The sequence below is a fragment of the Pleurodeles waltl genome, chromosome 10, assembly GCF_031143425.1.
Source record: "Pleurodeles waltl isolate 20211129_DDA chromosome 10, aPleWal1.hap1.20221129, whole genome shotgun sequence".
Classification (NCBI taxonomy): Eukaryota; Metazoa; Chordata; class Amphibia; order Caudata; family Salamandridae; genus Pleurodeles; species Pleurodeles waltl.
The window spans coordinates 770,442,099-770,461,810 of record NC_090449.1 but is presented as its reverse complement, the minus strand read 5'-3'; the positions used below and the strand labels follow the sequence as shown (position 1 = coordinate 770,461,810).

The 19,712-nt window shown below is 41.8% G+C and overlaps 1 protein-coding gene across 2 annotated transcripts in view; it reads right to left on the bottom strand.

The window, feature by feature from the left end:
* The window catches only part of ARHGAP21 (Rho GTPase activating protein 21), a 367,146-nt gene that overhangs the window by 233,011 nt on the left and 114,423 nt on the right, over nucleotides 1-19,712 (bottom strand). For both annotated transcript variants that reach the window (XM_069211368.1, XM_069211369.1), the window contains exon 3: nucleotides 8,360-8,539. In XM_069211368.1, coding sequence (XP_069067469.1) covers nucleotides 8,360-8,539 — 180 coding nt within the window. The remainder of the gene's footprint in view (nucleotides 1-8,359; nucleotides 8,540-19,712) is intronic.

Sequence of the window (19,712 nt, the reverse complement as noted above, 5' to 3'; positions counted from 1 at the left end):
CAATACACAATTTATAACCAAACCCTAAAATCTACTAATAAAACTACCCATTTATTGCAGAAATATCCCCGTCTGACAAACTCAAGGTGAACCCGTAACAAAGCTTAAATTATAAGAAAAATCTCCAAACTGAACCGTCACTTAGAGACTTACTGTCAAAATGCAAACCGCGTAATGACTGAACCGCTGTAACAGTGATTTCCACCCCAATCTATCAAACCCTTTAAGTCACACTAATCTATTACATTATCCCAATCCTTTAAAATGGCTGTCCCACCAACGCTGTACGTGCATAGCAAACATACAGTTCTTCTTTAATCACACTGAATAGGATGGAAAAGCCTCCTGCAAAAACAATGCTGCGCTGCAAACCAAATGTTTCCAACAATCACAGACCACGTACAGGGCTAATTTAAACAAGCATTTGCAATGCAACGGGTCTTGCGATTGCTCTAGTTAAAGCTATGAGCATTGTCAACTCCTAACAGGACTTTTCTTGCCACATAAACTGAAAATGAAAAGTAAAACCGTCTCAAATAAGCGAGCCGACGGCCGCCATGAGTGCAAAGCAGACACACAAAAGGAAACAGAAGTTTCGCTCGCAGTGAAACGTATCGGCAAAAGTGAAATTATCCATGTAACCGGCAAAAATGCAAATATACATGTAACAGCGACGATGTCATGCAAAGCGCTCAACTACTGTCCAGCGAGATCGCGCTGCCTACGAAATAAAGAGAAAAAGTAGTCCAGAAACCATACCGAAAACATGCAGCCTCGTTTGTATTCAGTAGTTGGCCAGTGCATTCGAGGCGGGCTAAACACCGGAAAAAAGGCATGACATATGCATGCCTTTCACTAATTAAATTAAGGGAATTTTAAAAGGCAAGCCCACAAACCAACCAAACTGATGGACGTGACATGGGCATGGCTAAAAGCCCACAGAGAGATTACACCAGGGACAAGAGCTCTTTGCTTGCTCGACCCTAAAAAAAGAAATGCCTTGCTCCTAACTAAACACTCAGTCAAGCGCTTTCATTTGCTTTGCATGCATGGCTAGGATCACCGGCCTCACAAGATTTTTGTGTCCTACTCACACGGCCAAAGTCAGCCACGTCACTGGACGGTCTCGCACTCCATGTATGTTACCCGGATCAGAGGCTTCACGGAACTGGCTTGTGCTCCCATTCGAAGCCTACCATTAAACCAAGGTCTTTCAAAAAATTCCAACGGCCTTCCTAATGGCAAGGCACTTTTTAATAATAAGATCATATTTTACCTAACTTACCTTTAGTACATCCTAATACTTGCCGATTTTAAAACTATTTATAGAAATGCTTATACAATATATCGCACAACTCATGCACTCTCTCAAAAACTACTAAACAAACCCCTTAATAAATGTAGAACCTTTTCTTTCATATCAATCATACTTAATAGAAGATACAATCAGAATAACAAACATTACATATTGATGCTAAGATAAAATATACTTTTCGCTGTGAGCTGCAGCAAAAAAAGAAGGAAGATGGCTGGGGGTTCTGTTCCTTTATTGTGTTGGAACTTTGTTAAGGTTATATTATATATATATATATATATATATATATATATATATATATATATATATATATATATATATATATATAGATATATATATATAGATATAGACAGATATAGGGGCTGATGTGAGAAATGGCAATAAAGGAGACTGCAATAATGATAGCCTCCGGTCTTGTCATAAAATTGTGCTCTCTTCATACAAGGAAAATAGATTAAGATAATCTCGCAGAGAAATCAATTTAAACACGAAATGTCTATTTTTATCGGAATTATGTTTTTATAAACTTTTGGTGCTGTTGTTCAATCTGATAACATCATCATGTATGTCATTTTTTGCAAAGGTGGCAACGAAGTGATAGTATAACAAACATCTCAGCACAAAGAGAAAGGATTTGATTTTTTCTGGTAACTGGTGTACTACTTGCATACAAGCAATCAGTAGAATACAGTGGTGCAGAATCCCTATTGCACCCTCGCTCATGGAAGCCACTCTAGACCCTGGCTAGGCTCTTTGCTCTGCCCACAAGCGATTCCTGGCTGTCCCTCTCTTCACATTTCCTTCCTCCCGATACTTCTGTCTAACTCCCTAACCTCATTCCACTGCTGAAAGGCGTCCCTGTCACAGGCCCACTCATGATGTCTAGATGCTTACTTCCCTGTTCTTTGGCAGACAAAAGAGAGGGTAAGTTTATTTACCCCACCAGGTTTTCTAATAGGAGGGAGAAGGTGAACAAGTAAATCACCAGTCTTATGCACTTCGTCTACAGTCGACTGACAGTAACAAAATCTTTGCATGTTTAGAGTCCACATTACCTCCCGCAGCCTCCTAAAATCTGCAAGGTTAGTTACATTACGTCACTGCGACTGGTATGTAGGTTCCACTCTGTAATCGTAAATTTAATTATGTAGTATCTGGATTGTCATAGCTATATAGCCACCATAAGCCTCATGAAAGCTGTCAAAGAAGTCTTATTAATTCACTGTGATTGATAAGCTGTTTTTGCCCCCGCCCGCCCCCTGCGCCCCAGCCGGTAATCAGTGTCCGTGGCCTCTGCAGTCAGTGGCACGTCTGCTAGATGCGAAAGGTGCAACATTTGCAGGAAGGCTGAACTCGGGGCATCCATTCCCAACTTTAATAAATGTGAGCACAGAGCCGCCTGGGCAGCTTGCAAACTGTTCATGGGTCTAGGGCGATAGGACAGGCCTCCTGAGAACAGAAGTGATGCAGTAGTCACACTGCACCACCAGAGGGACCGGCTGCTGGCTGCCAGTGCCACCTAATTCTGCCAAACTGTCCTGGCCTGACCCTGGCGGAAAAGGTGTGTCAGCCATTAATCGTACCCGCCCTGGTGTACCCACTTCATTCACTCAGTGTAGATGAACTTTGATGGTAAGTGACTGTGCAGTGGGCAAACAATTATAGGTTCTAAAAACGTGGATGGTTTGGCTTTATCAGTAGGAGGTGCGTTGTCCTGGAAATGTTCAAAATACTTGTCTCAGTTTTTAGAAAAGGTCGACTAACAGGAGAGGCACGTCTGCACTTGAAGAAAACAATTTAACTCAGGTGATACTGTGTATGCATTTGTATTCTCTTTACTGATCATTTGCCCTGTGTTTTTCTCTGTTGATTTGTGCTGTTAAGCGAGTAATCACGTATCCTGCAAAACTGTAGTCCAAATTCTATCTTTTTGAAATGTAATTCCCGGTTTTTGAATTTCAGAATCTGATCACCCTAGCATGAAGTGTAGAGTACAAGCTGGAGGCGGTGCTTTCAGGTTTCTATACATTCGCTATACATTCCTTTGCAGGGATGGGACCAAGGTGTGTTTAATTGCCTCTAGTGATTCTGTAGAAGAAACAGCCTTTTCCTCTGGCCTTCGGCACAGACTGGACGGACGCCAACCCCATACAGCTTGGAGGGTATGCCGCTGTAGCTGAAAATGAGCAGCGCATGAACGTTGCCTTTGCTTAGCACTCTTACCTTGGGGGAGGGGGTCGTGGGGGCTTTAGTCATGCTAATTAAATAGATGATATGGAGGGGTGTGAAATGCTTGCAAAGGGACGAGCACGTTCAGACTCAAAAGCTTTTTCACAATCAGCCACCAAATTAAAACGAGCAAAGGGTGTACTTATTTTAACAGAATGATACCCTGGCTCTTGGAAAAAATAAACAGAAAGCACTGTCCTCTGGGTTTGAAAAGGTGAAAGGTGGAGGTAACAATTCAGTTGCTGAATTCTACAATGTGTAATCAGGGAACCCGAGATGAATCCCAGCTTCCACGCTTGACCAAATTATTCGATAGGTCATTGTGACTCTACTTCACTGATTATCACGTCTGAAAGTGCTTTGCATGCTGAACAAAAGTCTCTCTTCTGTATGATCTGAAATACTTTAATGCTCCTCTATCTAAAGAACTATACAGTCCATGTATACTGGGCACATAAAAACGTACTCGTCTCTTGGAAGACTATTGTCATCTCTTTCAGGGCATGGGGAGGGGGGGATTCATTAATGTTTCTAAATTCAGGTTTAGATACCATCACTTTAAGTAGATGGCATTCAGTACAGTGATATAGTGCTCTGGCTGTTAATTCTATGCCAGACCATTCACTTCTCTGGATCAATTAATTTACTGGCTCGACTACCTCTGTCAGCACAGGGTGGGTGTGACTACTGCTTTTCACAGAGTTCTGAGGGCTGCACCTTTATTAAAAGGTAATAGGTATGAATATATGAATGTCAACGTATAGACTGCAAGTATTTTGTAGTGCATTTATGGTGGCCCATCTCATATATGCAGCGAGCAAGTGGGACAAGTGGATGTCCTAACAGGACAAGTAGGTTTCTGTAGGACTTTGTCCCTTGGACAGGTACATTAAAAAAAAAAATCTACACCCCTGAGAATAGCTCTGGTAAGAGCAATTAACATTGCTTCACAAACGTTTAGGTCAGAGGCCTTTGAAAAGCTGAAGATTCGTAATTCTTCATGAACAGAGTCCATTACTTTCTTCCTTAACCATTCAAGAAGTTATGGATAAAGGTTTAGCAATTGTTAGGTTGGATAATGTGTTGGCAAGGGTGGTAATAGCAAGTTAAATGATTCAAATAAATTAAATCTGCCAAATGAAGGGATAATAAAAACATGAATGGAAGAAATAAGCAAGCACAATTCTGAGACACATTCCTCAGAAGCTCAGCCCAGTTAGCATGCACCCTTGTAGATGATTCTAACCAACATAATTATGCTGGACGAGCTACAAAACAGCTTATGAAAGGATGTTACTTTCCACAAGCACACCAATCAACCACTGCTTATGAATTCTACTGCTGAATAGTGAAATGGCATTACCTGAGTAAAGAGATTAGGAAAACGTAACTTATTGCCTTACTACTCAAAAACCTGACTAGCAAAAACTTGCAACTCATCAACACTCCAATTGCTAAAACACAAAAGAACACCAGTGTGAGCCAGAGAATCTAAAATCCAGTACTGGTTAAGTTTGAAATGCCCAGAGCAACTTTCCAAGATAGACTTGTGCCCTAAATGCTAAAAAAAAACCTAATGCATGTATTCTACTCTGATCAATGGAGCCACGTTCAGGTCCGAGATCAGTTACAGAGAAAGGAGGAGGTTTACCCTGGGACACTTGACAATTACTTCCCTTCACTGTCCAAATTAGCTTTCACTCCAAGGACAGAGGTTAGTCAGTTTGACTTATGGGAGAACAGAGGCTGTGGGAGAATACAGCCACTCTTTGAGGAAGGTGGTATTTGAGCATCTGAAACTATTAAAGAGAAGTACAGTCTGCCAGAAAGGGAAAGACTTCATTATCATCAAGTGAGGCACATGAGTACTGTAATATCCAGTACTGTAGCACTCAATTAAGCATCTCTCCAAGTGTCCCATTACCAAGTTATAGAGGTATAGGTTGCAAATAAGGTGACAAAATACTTCGAGGTTTACAAATTTGTGATGAATGCGAGACAAAATTAGAAAGCCCCAACATAAAATTTACAGGAGCAGGATGTGCAACATCCGCTCACAGACAGGGAATTGGAAAAGGCCTTCTTAAGGATGCACTCCTCTGCTAATATTAATACAGGGAAAGAAACTTGGATCAAATCTACAGTGTATTGCTATCACACCGCTGGTAAGCTACACCGGAAGAAATCAACACAGTTCTGAAAGGTGCAGGCATCGGTGTGGTGAGCCTGGTACAGTGACATGTTTTTTGCAGCATCCTAATATCCAGCATTAGCAGGCAAAAGACCTATAAGAGAGTGTTGGGCACCACTACACCTCTTGGGGCTGCCAAATAAGCAAACAGGGCCATTATACTCTAAAGAGAGGTAAGTAAAGCTTAATGACACTGGGGTGGTCAGGCAGGCCATCATTTCCCATTAGGGCATGGCCATTACACCAGATCAGAGGGGCTGGATATATAGAATATGTGATCTCCTAGGAATGGGAAAGATTATAGCAGTGATCCTCAAAGTACGGCCCAGGGGACACATGCGGCCCTCCTGACATTTACATGTGGCTCCCAGGTCAAGAGAAGCACTGGACTTCCGTTACTTGATTCAGCATTAACACGAAAAATAAGTTAAATAAATACGCAATCCTTTATTTAAAGCTTAATTGAAGTTCATGAAAAGGAGTAACTAGGCTATCTTATACAGCCTAACTTTAAGAAATACCTGTATTTAAAAAAAAAACTTACACCAAAAGTGTACAAATAAGATGAAGTCTTTTCAAAATTCAACGAGTGTAGTTCTTCAACATGAAGAACCGTTTCCCTTTAGTACATCACATATCAGTGCACTAAGAAGTTTTTTTAAAGCAGCAGTTTTCAAACACAAATTTACAAACATCCATTCTCCCCCATCTCTGAAAATAATGCAAGTCAGTTGTTAAGTGCACATTTTAGGTTGAGATCCTATAATACATTAAAAACATTACAGTTAATTAAATCAAACATAGGAGAAGGTTTTGTACAATGCACACCTAGAAGTCTTGTATTTCAATGTCCTTTTATATATGATAATGAAGAATAAGGAGGGAAGGTGAAATTAAACAATTGTCTAGGATCACACAGTTTAGCGAAGTCAGGATTAATCCCAGGTTTTCTGGACTCACATTATGAAATTCAGCCACTGGATGTATATGCTTCGCTTCCCATACCTACACCCAGATTGCAGGCTCCGCCCCCCCCCCCTTTCCAGGTATGCCCTCCAACTGCCACACTTCTATTATCAATATGACCCCCAATCAAATCTCAGACAAAACCTTTTGCCCCCCCAGGGGAAATGTTTGTGAGTACCTATGGATCAGAGTTACCCTTGTGCAGAAGGAAACTTGTTTGAATCCAATTGGTGCAGCATCCTAGACGCCTTGTTTAGAAAATTCAGGGAGCTCATATGTCCCAGATATCTGAGAATTTTGAGAATTATCCCACAGAAACACCCAAATGCTATTAGACAGATGTCTTAAGCTACCTCACCCAGATGTACATAAATTACAGTGGGCCAGAGGAACACTAGAGGGCCCATCTCCCTGCACAGAATCAAACAAGATTAATTTACCCTGAAATCAAAAAGAGTTGTTGGTGGTGTCTGTAACGCTTCTCAGTGGAGGGAAGGGGTGGTGGCTTGGTTAAACATAGAAAAAGTTGTTATGAGAAGTAACACAGCATAATCCCTGCCAGCCCTTGATTGTAGGTACGTGTATCTGTGACAGTTCAAGAGTAATATCAAGACTGAATAAAAAAAAAAAAGTGTACAGAAAAAACTCTCCATAAGAACATACTACCCAGGAAAATTATTGCTGTCCACCGAGGAAAATTGTTGATGACCATTAAATCATTCCAAGGACAGCAGAATAATTTTGCAAATCTGATAAAAATGAAGAGCAATCAAGTCCACACCTTTCATCACAGTAGGTGTTTTTTTTATATTGTAGCAAATCATTGTTTAATTCATTTCTGGGAACTGGTCTGCAGCACTCTGAGTTGTTTGTAGCTCATTAATTTCCTGTCATTGTCGTTTTGGGGCTTCTACACAAAGGAATTAAGGGCCAACCAAAGGAACTTTAGCGTTCACCTTTTCTGCAATGTAGAGAAAAAAGGGCAACTCGGCAAACATATACAAGAATAATTTTTATAAAACCCTCCCCCACCACATACATTTCCCTGTATTTTAAGCAATTTCCTGGAAGGCAACTTATTATCTTCAAGTGGTTGTACAAATATGCCATTAGAAAATGCTCGTTTGGAGTTATATGCCGAGTCAATATCTACTGACACATCAGTTAATGGGATGAATAACACTCATCGAGAATTTGTGAAAACAGTGTTTAAGTAGTGCAAAGTTAGCTGTCTAGGAGCTAGAAGCTAGTATTTATGTTTGTTTTTATTTTTAGGTTTAGCTCAAATCTTTTCACCCACTTAGGGACAAATCTTAAATTTGGAACGTTATGCAGATATTTCTCTATTTACTGGAGAGCACTTTAGGTCCCAATTGCAGGTTACAAGGAAGCCATTCAATACTGAAGAACACTAAAGTCTTTCACCATGGTTCAATGACAAGATGTTAATGGGAAAAGAAAAAAATATGTGAAGTTCGTCTAGCTCACTGCCACTATGTCAGGTTGCACTCAAAGCACGTATCTAACGAGAATCCATTTTTAAGATTAATTGATTAACATTTCCCCTTAGAACAATAATTTTGACAAGATATAATCTAGGAGTTTAAATCAAAACTACGTGTGTGGCACGTTAACAAAGATTATTAAATCGATCTTACCTTTAAGGTAAACTGGACTGCTGACTCCGGTGGATACACAATGAAGTGTCGTAGAGTGAACCCAAAACCATCCGAATTCCTCATTAATGTTACAGACTTCGGCCCAGGCCAACAAAAGGCTTCCTCCTCCGATGGCGATATAGCTTCACGTTGCCCCTTTCCATCTTTTTCTTTCGAAACCTAAATGTAATAGGTACATTGATAATATAAATAATTATAAATTATAACTGTAAAAGTTAATAATGGAACCATGTATAATGAATTAAATGGTTTCATAATATTGACAAGAGTAACAAAATGCTTTTTTCAAAACTTAAATGCCATCCTTAGTTGGAGGAAATAAAAATAAAACTATGCAACTACTCATATGGCAGACTTTATTTTCCTCTTCAGCGAAACCATTCCAGTCAAAATCATTAACTAAATACCTTAAATGAGTACAAAAGTAATCCAAAAAAAATTATAAGTATTGGAAAAAGTTCATGATTGTCCAAAGCCAGGCCACTGTAACAATTAAAGGAAACTGCAATCACTTCCTGCAGTAGTCAGAGTAAGAACTGAATACTGACACAAATGACTCAGGAAGACTGAAGTGGAAAGACCTGCATGCTAGCAGGAACTGCTGGATCTCGAGCTGAGTATCTTAATGTGGTCTGAGCAGTCTGGGGACGCGATGGAGCTAGCAATCACTGAATGTGGTGGGGTATGAATAGCCAAAATTAACTTTACAGAGTTCTCACAAAGACAATTTGAGAGAGATGGTGGGAGTAAAAAAGGGGCTTAATTGATTGGGGGAGGGGTGGACATTTACTGGGATTCTTCTAAGAAAACGATGAAGTAATGGGTCCAAACACTAGGGTTTACTTCACAATTCTCAAAGGAATTGGTTTAAAGATAAGTTTTACAGAGTTCTCTAAAGAACACTGATAACATATTACACTACACACTATCTTCAGTCTGCCAAGCAAGCCCAGGCCTCCTTGTGGCTGCTGGGGCAGTGGGATTTATATATCCATTCCTATTTTTCCTCTCCCCTTTGACCCCCACCAAATCCATGATTTCCCACCTCCTCTCTGCAAGCCCGATAAAACTTAGAACAAATATAACACATATTAGTGCATGACAGAGAATATGCAAGTGCAAAAACAATAGAAGATGAACAGAATGCAGAACAAATCAAACATTCACCCCCCAGTCACAGATCTGGGTTTAATCCATCAGTTTTTATGCTTGCCATGCTATTCCAGCTCAGACCCAGCCATAAGCAAATCAGGCTTGACCCTGTTCCCTGTGGGAACAGTTCAGGCCGAACTGCCACTGAAGGGGTGGGGGAAGGTAGCCCCTCCAACCACCTCCACCAGGGGGAGGATGACACCCTGTCCACAAGTTCCAGTACTAGATTCATGCTCCCAGCTATGGGAGAGAGGGAAGGCTTTACCAACGGGGAACCAAAACTGTCTCTTGAAGAGAGAAAGTGTCAGGCTCAGTTGAAGACCTTAGCTATACAGAAGGAGAAGCTACAGTTGGAAAAGAAGAGGTGGGCAAGGGAAAAAGAGTAAAGAAATGATGGTAGTGACAATGAATAAAGTGCTTAAATGCCTGGGGGAGGGGTAATTCCAGGCTTCCCAAAGGAATAATTCCCAGGTACACTGATGATATTGACAAATGGTTGGCTGCATTTGAGAGGGCCTTTGAGATGAGAGAGGTCCACTCTAAGCATTGGGGTTTGCTCCTGTGGGAACTGATTCTATTAGCTGAGAAGGATAGGCTACCAGCCCTACAGAGGGATGTGGCAAAATCTTACTCCGACATGAAGCAATGCTTAGTCAAGAAGTTTGGTCTGACCCCAGAACTGTACAGGGTGAAGTTAAGGGACACCGAGAAGGTAAGCACACAGCCCCGGTGGACTTTGTAGACATCTCAGTGAAGGCACCCTTGGCTGAGGTAACCAAGTGAGTAAGTATTAAATTATATAACCCCTCATAAGTAAAGAACACATCCTGACTCATTGTGTTCAAGAGAAGTTACGCCAGTACCTAGTGGACTCAAAGTTGTCTGGTCCTAGGGAACTGGTGGAGACAGCTGAGTGGACGAGAATCCTGATTTCTGATCAACACCGGAGAAGTGACCAAAAGAAAGGACAGGTCCCCTCCAACAGGAAAGCCCACGGGAAGGAGGGTCAAAAACAGAAAGCATCCTCACAAGGCCCACAAAAACCTGCTCAAGAGGGTGGGTGACCCAGAGCCATGCCACTTTAAAAAAGAAGCAGTATTTTGGGAAGAACTTTGATCCTACAAAGGCAGGAACATTTTGTGACCCGATGAAGGCAGATCGGTGTTTTGATCGTTATCAGCCAAGACACAAGAGGGAAGAAGCTGTTTGCACGCAGAAGCTCCCCACTGGTGGGCAGTCCACAGGTATTGCTAGTGTAGAGGGGAGATTGTCCCAGAGATGGAGAAAAGGGTTAACAGAGGCAACCTTAGTGTCCCTGGCTGGGGTAGAAAATACAGCCCTAGCCTTACTGCCTCCCAGCATGGAAAGGTACAGACAGAGGCCTAAAATCAATGGAATGGAGGTTGTGGCTCTAAGGGATGCAGGAGCCAGTGTGACTATGGTCAGAGAGAAGCAGGTTTATTCAGAGCAGGTCCCTCCTGTTGTGCACAACCAGGTAACCTATGCAAGCAGCAGAACCAAACTCCATTCCATGGCAAAGGTGAGTTTGGAATGGGGAGGTGTGACAGGTTCTAAGCAGGTAGTTGTGTCTCCTGCATCACCAGTGGAGTGTCTACTGGGAAATGATCTTGAAGCTTCTGAATGGTCAGCGATGGAGAGAATGGTCCATGCAGGGATGCTGGATCTCCCGGAGTGGGTGTGTGCTGTGACCAGGTCACAGGCTGCTCAGCAGGGAAAGAGTGGACACATGGACTCTGTGATAATGGGCCAAGAATCCAGAGTAAGGAAAGCGCACTGGGTCTGGTGAGCCAACCCAAAGAACTCCAGAGGTGTAGGGGGTATCACCTGACCTCTGTGGGTGCTATTCCACCCCTGCTGGATCTGCCAGACTTGGGAAAATTGACAGGAGCTGGTGTACCTACCAGAGAGGAGTTTTGCCACGGACAGAAAGACTGCCTCTAGACAAGATGAGGGTGATGATAGTGGATCCCATAAAGTTTACTGGCGTGAAGGAGTCCTATTCACTGAGGCTAGAGACTTCAAGGAGTGGGCCTTCAGGATATTGGCGGTACCTCAAAAGTTTAGAGAATTCCTCTTCACTTTGAGCCATGGCATCCGCTTGGGAGGTCATTTGGGTCAGAATAAGACTCGGAACCGGTTGGTGAACCATTTCTATTGGCTCAATGTCTGACAAAGTGAAGGAGTTTTGTAACTCCTGTGCCACCTGTCATGCCAGTGGCAAGACAGGGGGCAAACCAAAGGCTCCCTTGATAGCATTGCAAGTGGTTGGGACTCCCTTTGAGAAGGTGGGGATAGACGCTGTTGGTCCATTCTAAATGCATTACGGACTCACCAACTGCATCAGGGAACAGGTATATCTTGGTGATAGTGGACCATGCTAAAGGGTACCCTAAGGCAATTCCCCTCAGAACAGTCACTGCACCTTCAGTCGCTAGGGTCCTACTTGGTGTGTTTACCAGAGCAGGTTTCCCAAAGGAGGTCGTTTCAGATAGGGGCACAAATTTAATGTTCAGCTATCTGAAGATAATGTGGGAAGAATATTGTGTTACCTACAAGTTCCCCACCTCATATCATCCCCAGACTAGAGGTCTGGTGGAAAGGTTTAATAGGAACATATAGGGCATGATCAATGGTTTATCTGACAAACTCAGGAGGAAATGAGATAGTATCCTGCTGTAGGAATCCCACTGTAGTAACAACAATGCTGGATTTTGGGCAGCAGCACCACGGAGCATGGGTGACTGAGTCTGAACCCACACTGTGTAACAGCTGTCGGATGAACCCTTCCATTGAGCTAGCAGCACCTCACCCGTACTAGAGGTAAAAGTGATTTGTGGCAGCCTATCGCTTGACACTCAGACTCCTAAGAGAAGTCCTGGAAGAACAGATCATATCTCTTTTTCTCAGTTATACAAGTCTCATACAGGCAAACACAAACAGAAGTAGAATCTTGGTTCAATAAGTGTTATTGAAGCAACTGCGTTCTATAAAAAGGCATGAATTGAGATTATAAAACACAACATTTTTACAGCGGCGACCAGGAAAGTGAAACAAAGGAAGAGTCACACCATATTGTCACAATAGTGTCCCTAATATCCCAACCTACACTACTAACTTCCAACAAGAAAGCAAATAGCAGTGGTGGCTGTAATCAACCAATTTAGTATCAGGAAGGAAACCCAATCCCCATACCTGTGATAGAGGTAACAAAGAGATCTGTTAGACTGCTAGGAGTCCTCCCACTTAGATAAAAAGGAATTGTGAGGTTTCAGCAGAAACTGTTATGACGTGCAGCATGAGATGGCAGGCTGGCTTGCATGTCCCCTCCGACTTATTTTTGGGCACCCTGTTGGTTTACAAGTTGGTGTTCTGAGAACTGCCTAGACGTGATAATGCGTTTTGTCTGTGTAAGGTAGACATTGCACCCTCTGGACCGCCAATATCACATAAACTATTGTGTATAGACTTGGAGTGAGCACAGGATGAAATGTCGTGCAGAGAAATGAATAACAATTCTGCATAGAAGGACAAGTGATATATAACATTGCCACGAAAAAAAACCTAGCTAAAATAATAAGAGAAATAAAATGGCAAGTGACTAGGTAATAGGGTAAAGGCCTCAGATCCAAGCTTAAATAAACATACCTACCTAAATGCTAAAATAAAATCACACCACCCTCCCTAATATCGGGTTAAGCGTGCCAAGTTCTATAAAAATAAACCTACAGCTAAAATTGCTATAGCTACAAGTCTTATTAAAAGCAAGCTAAAATAAATGTACACAAAAGGAGATAAAATTTCCATTGTTGACCAGCAGGACAGAATAAGAGCAAGCCAAATTTAAACGGTCAATTTAGAGGTTTGATAAAAAAAATAAACATTTCATCACATTAAGGCCAAATGTCAGCAACAATCATGATCTTTTAAAACACTGCCAACGTCATAAATTAAAATTGAATTCAGGGCAGATTCAACTTCGTCAGGTGACAAACTAATCAGGTTGCTGACAAGGAAAACGAGGGAGTACTTATGTTCCGATGTCTCAGCCATGGCTCAGGTCGAGGTGCCAACATCCCATGCAGTGCCACGTGTTGTAGCACCAGGAGCCACTTGATCCACAGTAGCAACTGCAATCTCAATGTGAAAGTCTGATAATGAGCCCTCATCAAGAACCTCAGCAGACCTACATCCGAAGGAGGTACGCTCTGCACAGCAAGATACACTTCTGGTGCATGTTTGAATGGGCACCACAACATCAGAATAGAGGCTGCACGCAATTCAGAACCGGTCTGAATAACAAAGGCCAGCTGGACTACAGCTCTTACAGGAGTGGTGCTCCGAAGTACAGCATTGTGCACTCCTGACACGGTTCTGCTGGTGGAAGCACCAGTCAGTCCTGCTTGTTGAGATGGGGCAGCCATTGCAAATAAAAAATAGCAACAGCAAGATAATACCAATTAATGTCAAATTTATAGGGGATCCCCCCAAAGACACTCAGAAATGTTGAGTTTATGGCTGAAGGCAGTATGCCAAATACAGATTAGAAGGTGCTGAGAAAACCAGAATTTACAACTTTTAGAAATGAACAATCCCAGCAGTGGTAGACGCTTTGAAAATGAAACAAACATTAACCAAAATATTTTAGAAAGTTGGTATTTAAAAAGGACTATATCTTGGAGGATGACCTCGCCACTTGGAGAGCATAGGTCTCTTCGACAGATGTAAGCGATCCAAGTTTTTGAAAGAAAAGAGCTTTCAATCTGCTCAGCTTGTCAAAAATTACATTCGAAGTAGCAATATGAGGCCATATTTCGGCTACTTTCTTCATTCAGCATCAAGTAACTCCCATTCGAGAGCGCCTGGAATGTTGGATAAATCAAAGGGAGAGGAACACCCTTCAGGTAACAGGCTAAATTTGCAGCTAAAGCATTGCATGCTCTGTGCAAGGACAGCGGTTAACAAATCACTGAATGGCTTTCAGAAGTCTTGCATTTGATTCCCCTAAGAAAGACATCCTTCATGCCATTGAAACATCTGTAGGTAAAGGGTAGTTCCCACACCTCATGGATGTAACCTTCTCCAAGTTTTTCAAATCTTCCTACAGGAATGTGCTTAAAACACGAGGTGAACTGAAGTGTTGAAAATAGTAGATTAACCCAGTCTATTGACCAAACTGCAGATGGTATTTCCACCACGGTGAAAGGCAACTTTTCTAACTTTTCAATGTGTGATATTTGTTGATTCTTTCTCAGCTACTATTTGCTGCTTCTGTGTCAAATTAAACACTGCAAACAGGTCCCTGGAGCTGACATATTGCCAGGGTACACAACCACTTTTCAGTATCTGTAGCGTCCATTCTAAATGCATAATGGACCTAAGCTGATTCTGTCGAGGGTGCAAAAATGACATTTTGTATGATGTCAATTGCAGATAAAAGAATATTGTTTATGGTGTAAATGTATTTGGACACAGTATTCAAGCCATTATCTACAATGGCTAAAGCTTTCTGGAGGTTTTGCTGATCTATTTGCCTCAACCAGACGGCAGCTTCTTTTTGTGAAAGTTTCAAAATCTCGTTACACAGTGCATGTAAGGAGTTTTGTGCATGGTTTTCTAGGACTTAACGAGAAATCTTTTAAGTTGCTGTATTCCGACAGGAAACAAAGCTGTTCTTTAACGGCTGCTAGTGTGGAAGATTTCAACCATAGTTGACATAGTTTACCCATGCTGTATGTGGTAATGATACCATAAGGCAATACATAAAAGAGAACATCTAAGCCTATTCAAGATTAATTACTCCATATGTTCATAATAGGAGTTTACGTTCAAAAGGGCAATACCTTCTACAGATTCCCAGAATCAGGAATGCAAAAGGAGGGGGGCAGATCTTTTAGATACGTAGCCCCTATACTCTGGAATGGCCTTCCTCTTCACATTAGACAAGTGCACTCCGAATGCTCTTTTAAGAAGTTATTGAAAATGTATTTGTTTTAGGACCTATTTTTTTATGCATATAACTTTTTTTTGGGGGGTGGGGCGACTCTAAAATATGGTCTTACCAGCGCTGGGAGGCCCGTTAGGTAGGCATGCGCTATATAAATATTGGAAATAGAAATATTTGGTAGCGTCTCCTTTGGATCTGCTAGCTTCACTCACATAAGCCTGTGTTTGATTATGTTTTCTTTTGAATATTTGAACCCATTCTGGCACCAGTAATGCAGATATTCATTAAAGGACTGGACACATAATACAAATGGCACACAATGAGTGTTAGAAATTCAGGATCTGCATGTTCCTGTGCCAATATTAGAGCCTTAAGCTCTGCCAGTTGTGCTGTGCAGTCCCCTAGGGATTGCGTATGTTTTCTGGGGGTGGAACTTGGCATCCCTCACGCAACTGCTCACAGCTGTGCAATTCAATGCGGGACGGAAGGGGGGGCGGCTGGGCGGTCTCCCTCCCCAGGCCAATTTCGGCTATCGGAATTGCATCCTCCAGGGACTGGCCAAAACACCTTTTCCCCATGTAATTTCCTATAGAAATTTTAGACATGATTACAGCCTGAACTTCTGGACAGAATTCCACCAAATTTATTTGATGTAAATCTGTTAATTAGCTTTTGAGTTATTAAAATAAAACCAAATTTGTATATCTAGAGGCGCAAACACTTCGCAAATCCTGCCAATTTAATGCAGATTAGATTGGATGTCAACACTTCAACCGGGAAGTGCTGGCACCCTGACTCAGCCGAGTCCCAAAATAAAGATAAAAAATAAAGAAAAGGGGGCAAGACAGGAATACCCTGACCCATTAGCCTTGGTCCTGTCGCACCCTTGGGACCCAGCCAGGGCAAAAAAGCACTTTAAAGAAAAGTTTTGCTGTAAAATTGTGGTGGATTCTCGAATCTGCAGGAAAAAAAAAAATACACAAGCTCCTGTACTTGTTTTCAACAAAGCCCCTGTATGGGGAAGGTCCCAAGGGCATGTGTGTACATTTAAAAAAGAAAAGGAAAATAAAACGAGGGGGCACCATAAATGGCCCTGGGGACCTCCACTTCACAGGGCTGTCTCCTGCTATCTTCTGAGGTGCCCACCTTTGGGAGATAACAGTTTGCTTTTGCTTGGCTGTAATAGCTCCTGCCAAGCAAGAGCAAACTAACTCTGCTCCAGCAAGCGGGAGATGTCAAACTGCTCCCACTTGTTGGGAGCGGAGATTTCATCTGTTTTCCTGGCTGTTGCCATGCAGGCAGGGAAACAGATGAAAGATTGCTACCACATGAAGGGAGCTGCATATTTAGCAACTACCTGCATGTGAGAGCAATGCCGGCTCCCGCTGGGACCTCAGGGGCCATGAAGATCCCTCTGCGGTCCCCATTAATGTAAACTGGGTGCCCTGGGTGGGGCATCCAGTTTACAATATCTTTTCTAGTGATACTATGAGCATGTAAAATGGCCTTGAAGCACCACCCCATATACATTAGTGGTATGCACTGTCTTCTTGCACCACAGCCCCTCCATCCCCCACTACGCCCCCGCCCCACCCTTTTTGGAGATGTGTTCTTGATGCACAGAAACATGACCACTTCTCTACCAAACAAAGAAGCATTTACTTATTTAAAGTATAAGTCATCCTAACATCTTGCGCATGGCCAAGGCAAAGCAAATGTTCTCTCTGCAGTTCCATTATGAACCAATATCTGTAATCTTCGATGGAAGTCTTTGCATCTTTGCTCTTTTGAGCCTATTATCTTATGCAGTGATACTAAAAGCAAGAAAAATGACCTAAAAGCCGCGTTCATTTGACCCCACTCAAAATACATTAGTTTATGCAAAGTCTTCCCACCTTCTTCCAGGGCGATGGACAGCTTACTAAAAAGACCGACCGACCCCAAACCCCCAAAAACCCAGGCGCATTTCCCACCGATTTTGAAGTTGTGTTCTTGATGGACAGAAATATGAGCACATCTCCACTAAACAAAGAAACACTTACTTCTGTGAAGTGCAAATTATCCTTACGTCTTGCGCATGGCCAAAACAAAGCAAGTATGTTTTATCTGCAGTTCCACCTTGACGAGTTATCTGTAATCCTCGATGGTGGTGTTTGCATCCTTGCTCTTTGAAGTGTATTATCTATTTTAGCAATAATACAAGCATGTAAAATGGCATAGAAGCCCCACCTGTGTAGCATGGTTGGGTGTATAAAGGGGCTAGGCAACAGGGCTCTCTGGCCAACCTCCGGGCACATAGCCAAAATCCATGCAAAGGCAGGATGAACGTAATTAAATTACTTAACATTTTAAAAATAAAAACAGACATTCACTGGAAAAAAATAAAGGTTACAGGGACGTTATAGTTAGGCTCACATTTCAAACAAACAAAACCATAGAAATTCAGCAGTTATAGTTTGAGTTATTTCAAGTAGTTTTAACTAGTGCCTTCGCCATGCACTGATAATTATTTCATATTTATAACATCAGTCTTGACATCTTCTATGGCACCACTGTAATTATCACTGCAACATTTGCAATAAAATGATTGATGAGGAAACCGCATAGCGGGGTGCGAACTGTAGGTACCTTAGTGCACAATAACTCGCACCCAGTCATGCATTATGCACAGCACCGCCTCATGCCTCTGGTTGAGGCTTACAAGACTACATCTCTACTACTTTGTGGTAATATTTTTGTATTGTATGGCTCCTAGGTATGTAGAAAGACAACCGCCCCTCACTAGCTGAGATAAGATTCTACAATATTTTGTGCATGGTTACTGCTGTTATCGGGTGAGGGTGTCATGGTAACATGTTGCTAGGTGAGAGCAGTTAGTAAGCCGTTGCTAGGCAGGGTGTCATGGCAACCAATCTGACAGACAGTATTAGTAAGGAATTCAGTGTAAAGGCTACGAGTAAATAGCTCACATTATTAGAGGAAGAAAGCAAGTTGCTTAAACAGTTCTATATTAGAAAATAACAGTGTATGGCAATATGCATACATTCAAATCTATAGCATAGTAACTTATGCCCTAAAAGTTAACTACTCAGAATAATTAGTAAAGTACTACACCCTAAAATACGTTATTGTAAATCAAAATGAGGCAATATGTCCCATAGAGAGTAATAAGGGAGAAAGCAGGAACACAATCTCGGACAGGAGAGAAACCATGGCACACCTGGGATCAACGACCTTTCCTAACCAGAAAATATCTTAAGCAGTGCAGAGCAGCAGACTTAATTCTGAGCTTTCCTAGGGGCTTGAGTACAACATGTCTTTAGCGCATTTTGCGAAGTATGAATATATGCTCACTGTGGAAATTAGGTTGAACAAATGAGCCTTCTGCATATAACATTTTACAGTGCACATTACAGTTTGGAATTTACAGTATCTTAAACAGACAAAATAAGTGTTCATCTTGACACATGCATGAAGGAACAGTACAAAAATAGCATCCATACTTTTTTTAAATCTAGTCTACCATCCAAATTGGCTAACATACTGTAGCAGATGGAGTAATTTAACCAAGCCTGAGAAATAGCATATAGGTTTTTTTAAGTACTCTGAATCTTACAAATGACACAGAAAATCACCTGAAGGAAGAAATTAATAAGCTATTATTCTCACTAAAATGACAAACAGAGGACTTGTGTGCATCTTATATGGAGCTTGGGAGCCCGATCCGCTCACCTTCAATGCACTTAAAGGATTTTCCTGGTATTTTGCCATTTGTAAGGTGAGCTAGGGAGAAAGGAGGAGTATGCTACTGCCTCCTTTCAGTTTTGGACTTCCAGTGATGAAAGTGTATTTTTGTAGTGGCAGCTAGGTGCGCCGGACATTTGACTTTAAATGCACTTTGCCACTTTCACATTGCCAGCATTGCTATATATCTACACTTTGGCGCTACAGTACATTTGATGGCATTTATCATGGAGAAGTAAGCACTATAAGCGAAATGAACATTGAAATACATGAATTACAATGCATGCTGGTTATAGTGGTACTGGGCACATCGCAGCCAGCAGTTAAAAGCACGTGGCTACGTTACACGGTAACCTTTTCCACCCGTGATCAAGGCTCAAGAGTGAAGCCGAAACGAGTCAGGACTGAACAAAAGGAATGCGTGTTGCCACTTTATTTGCTGAATAAATCACCGAGAGTTTCAAATTTGAT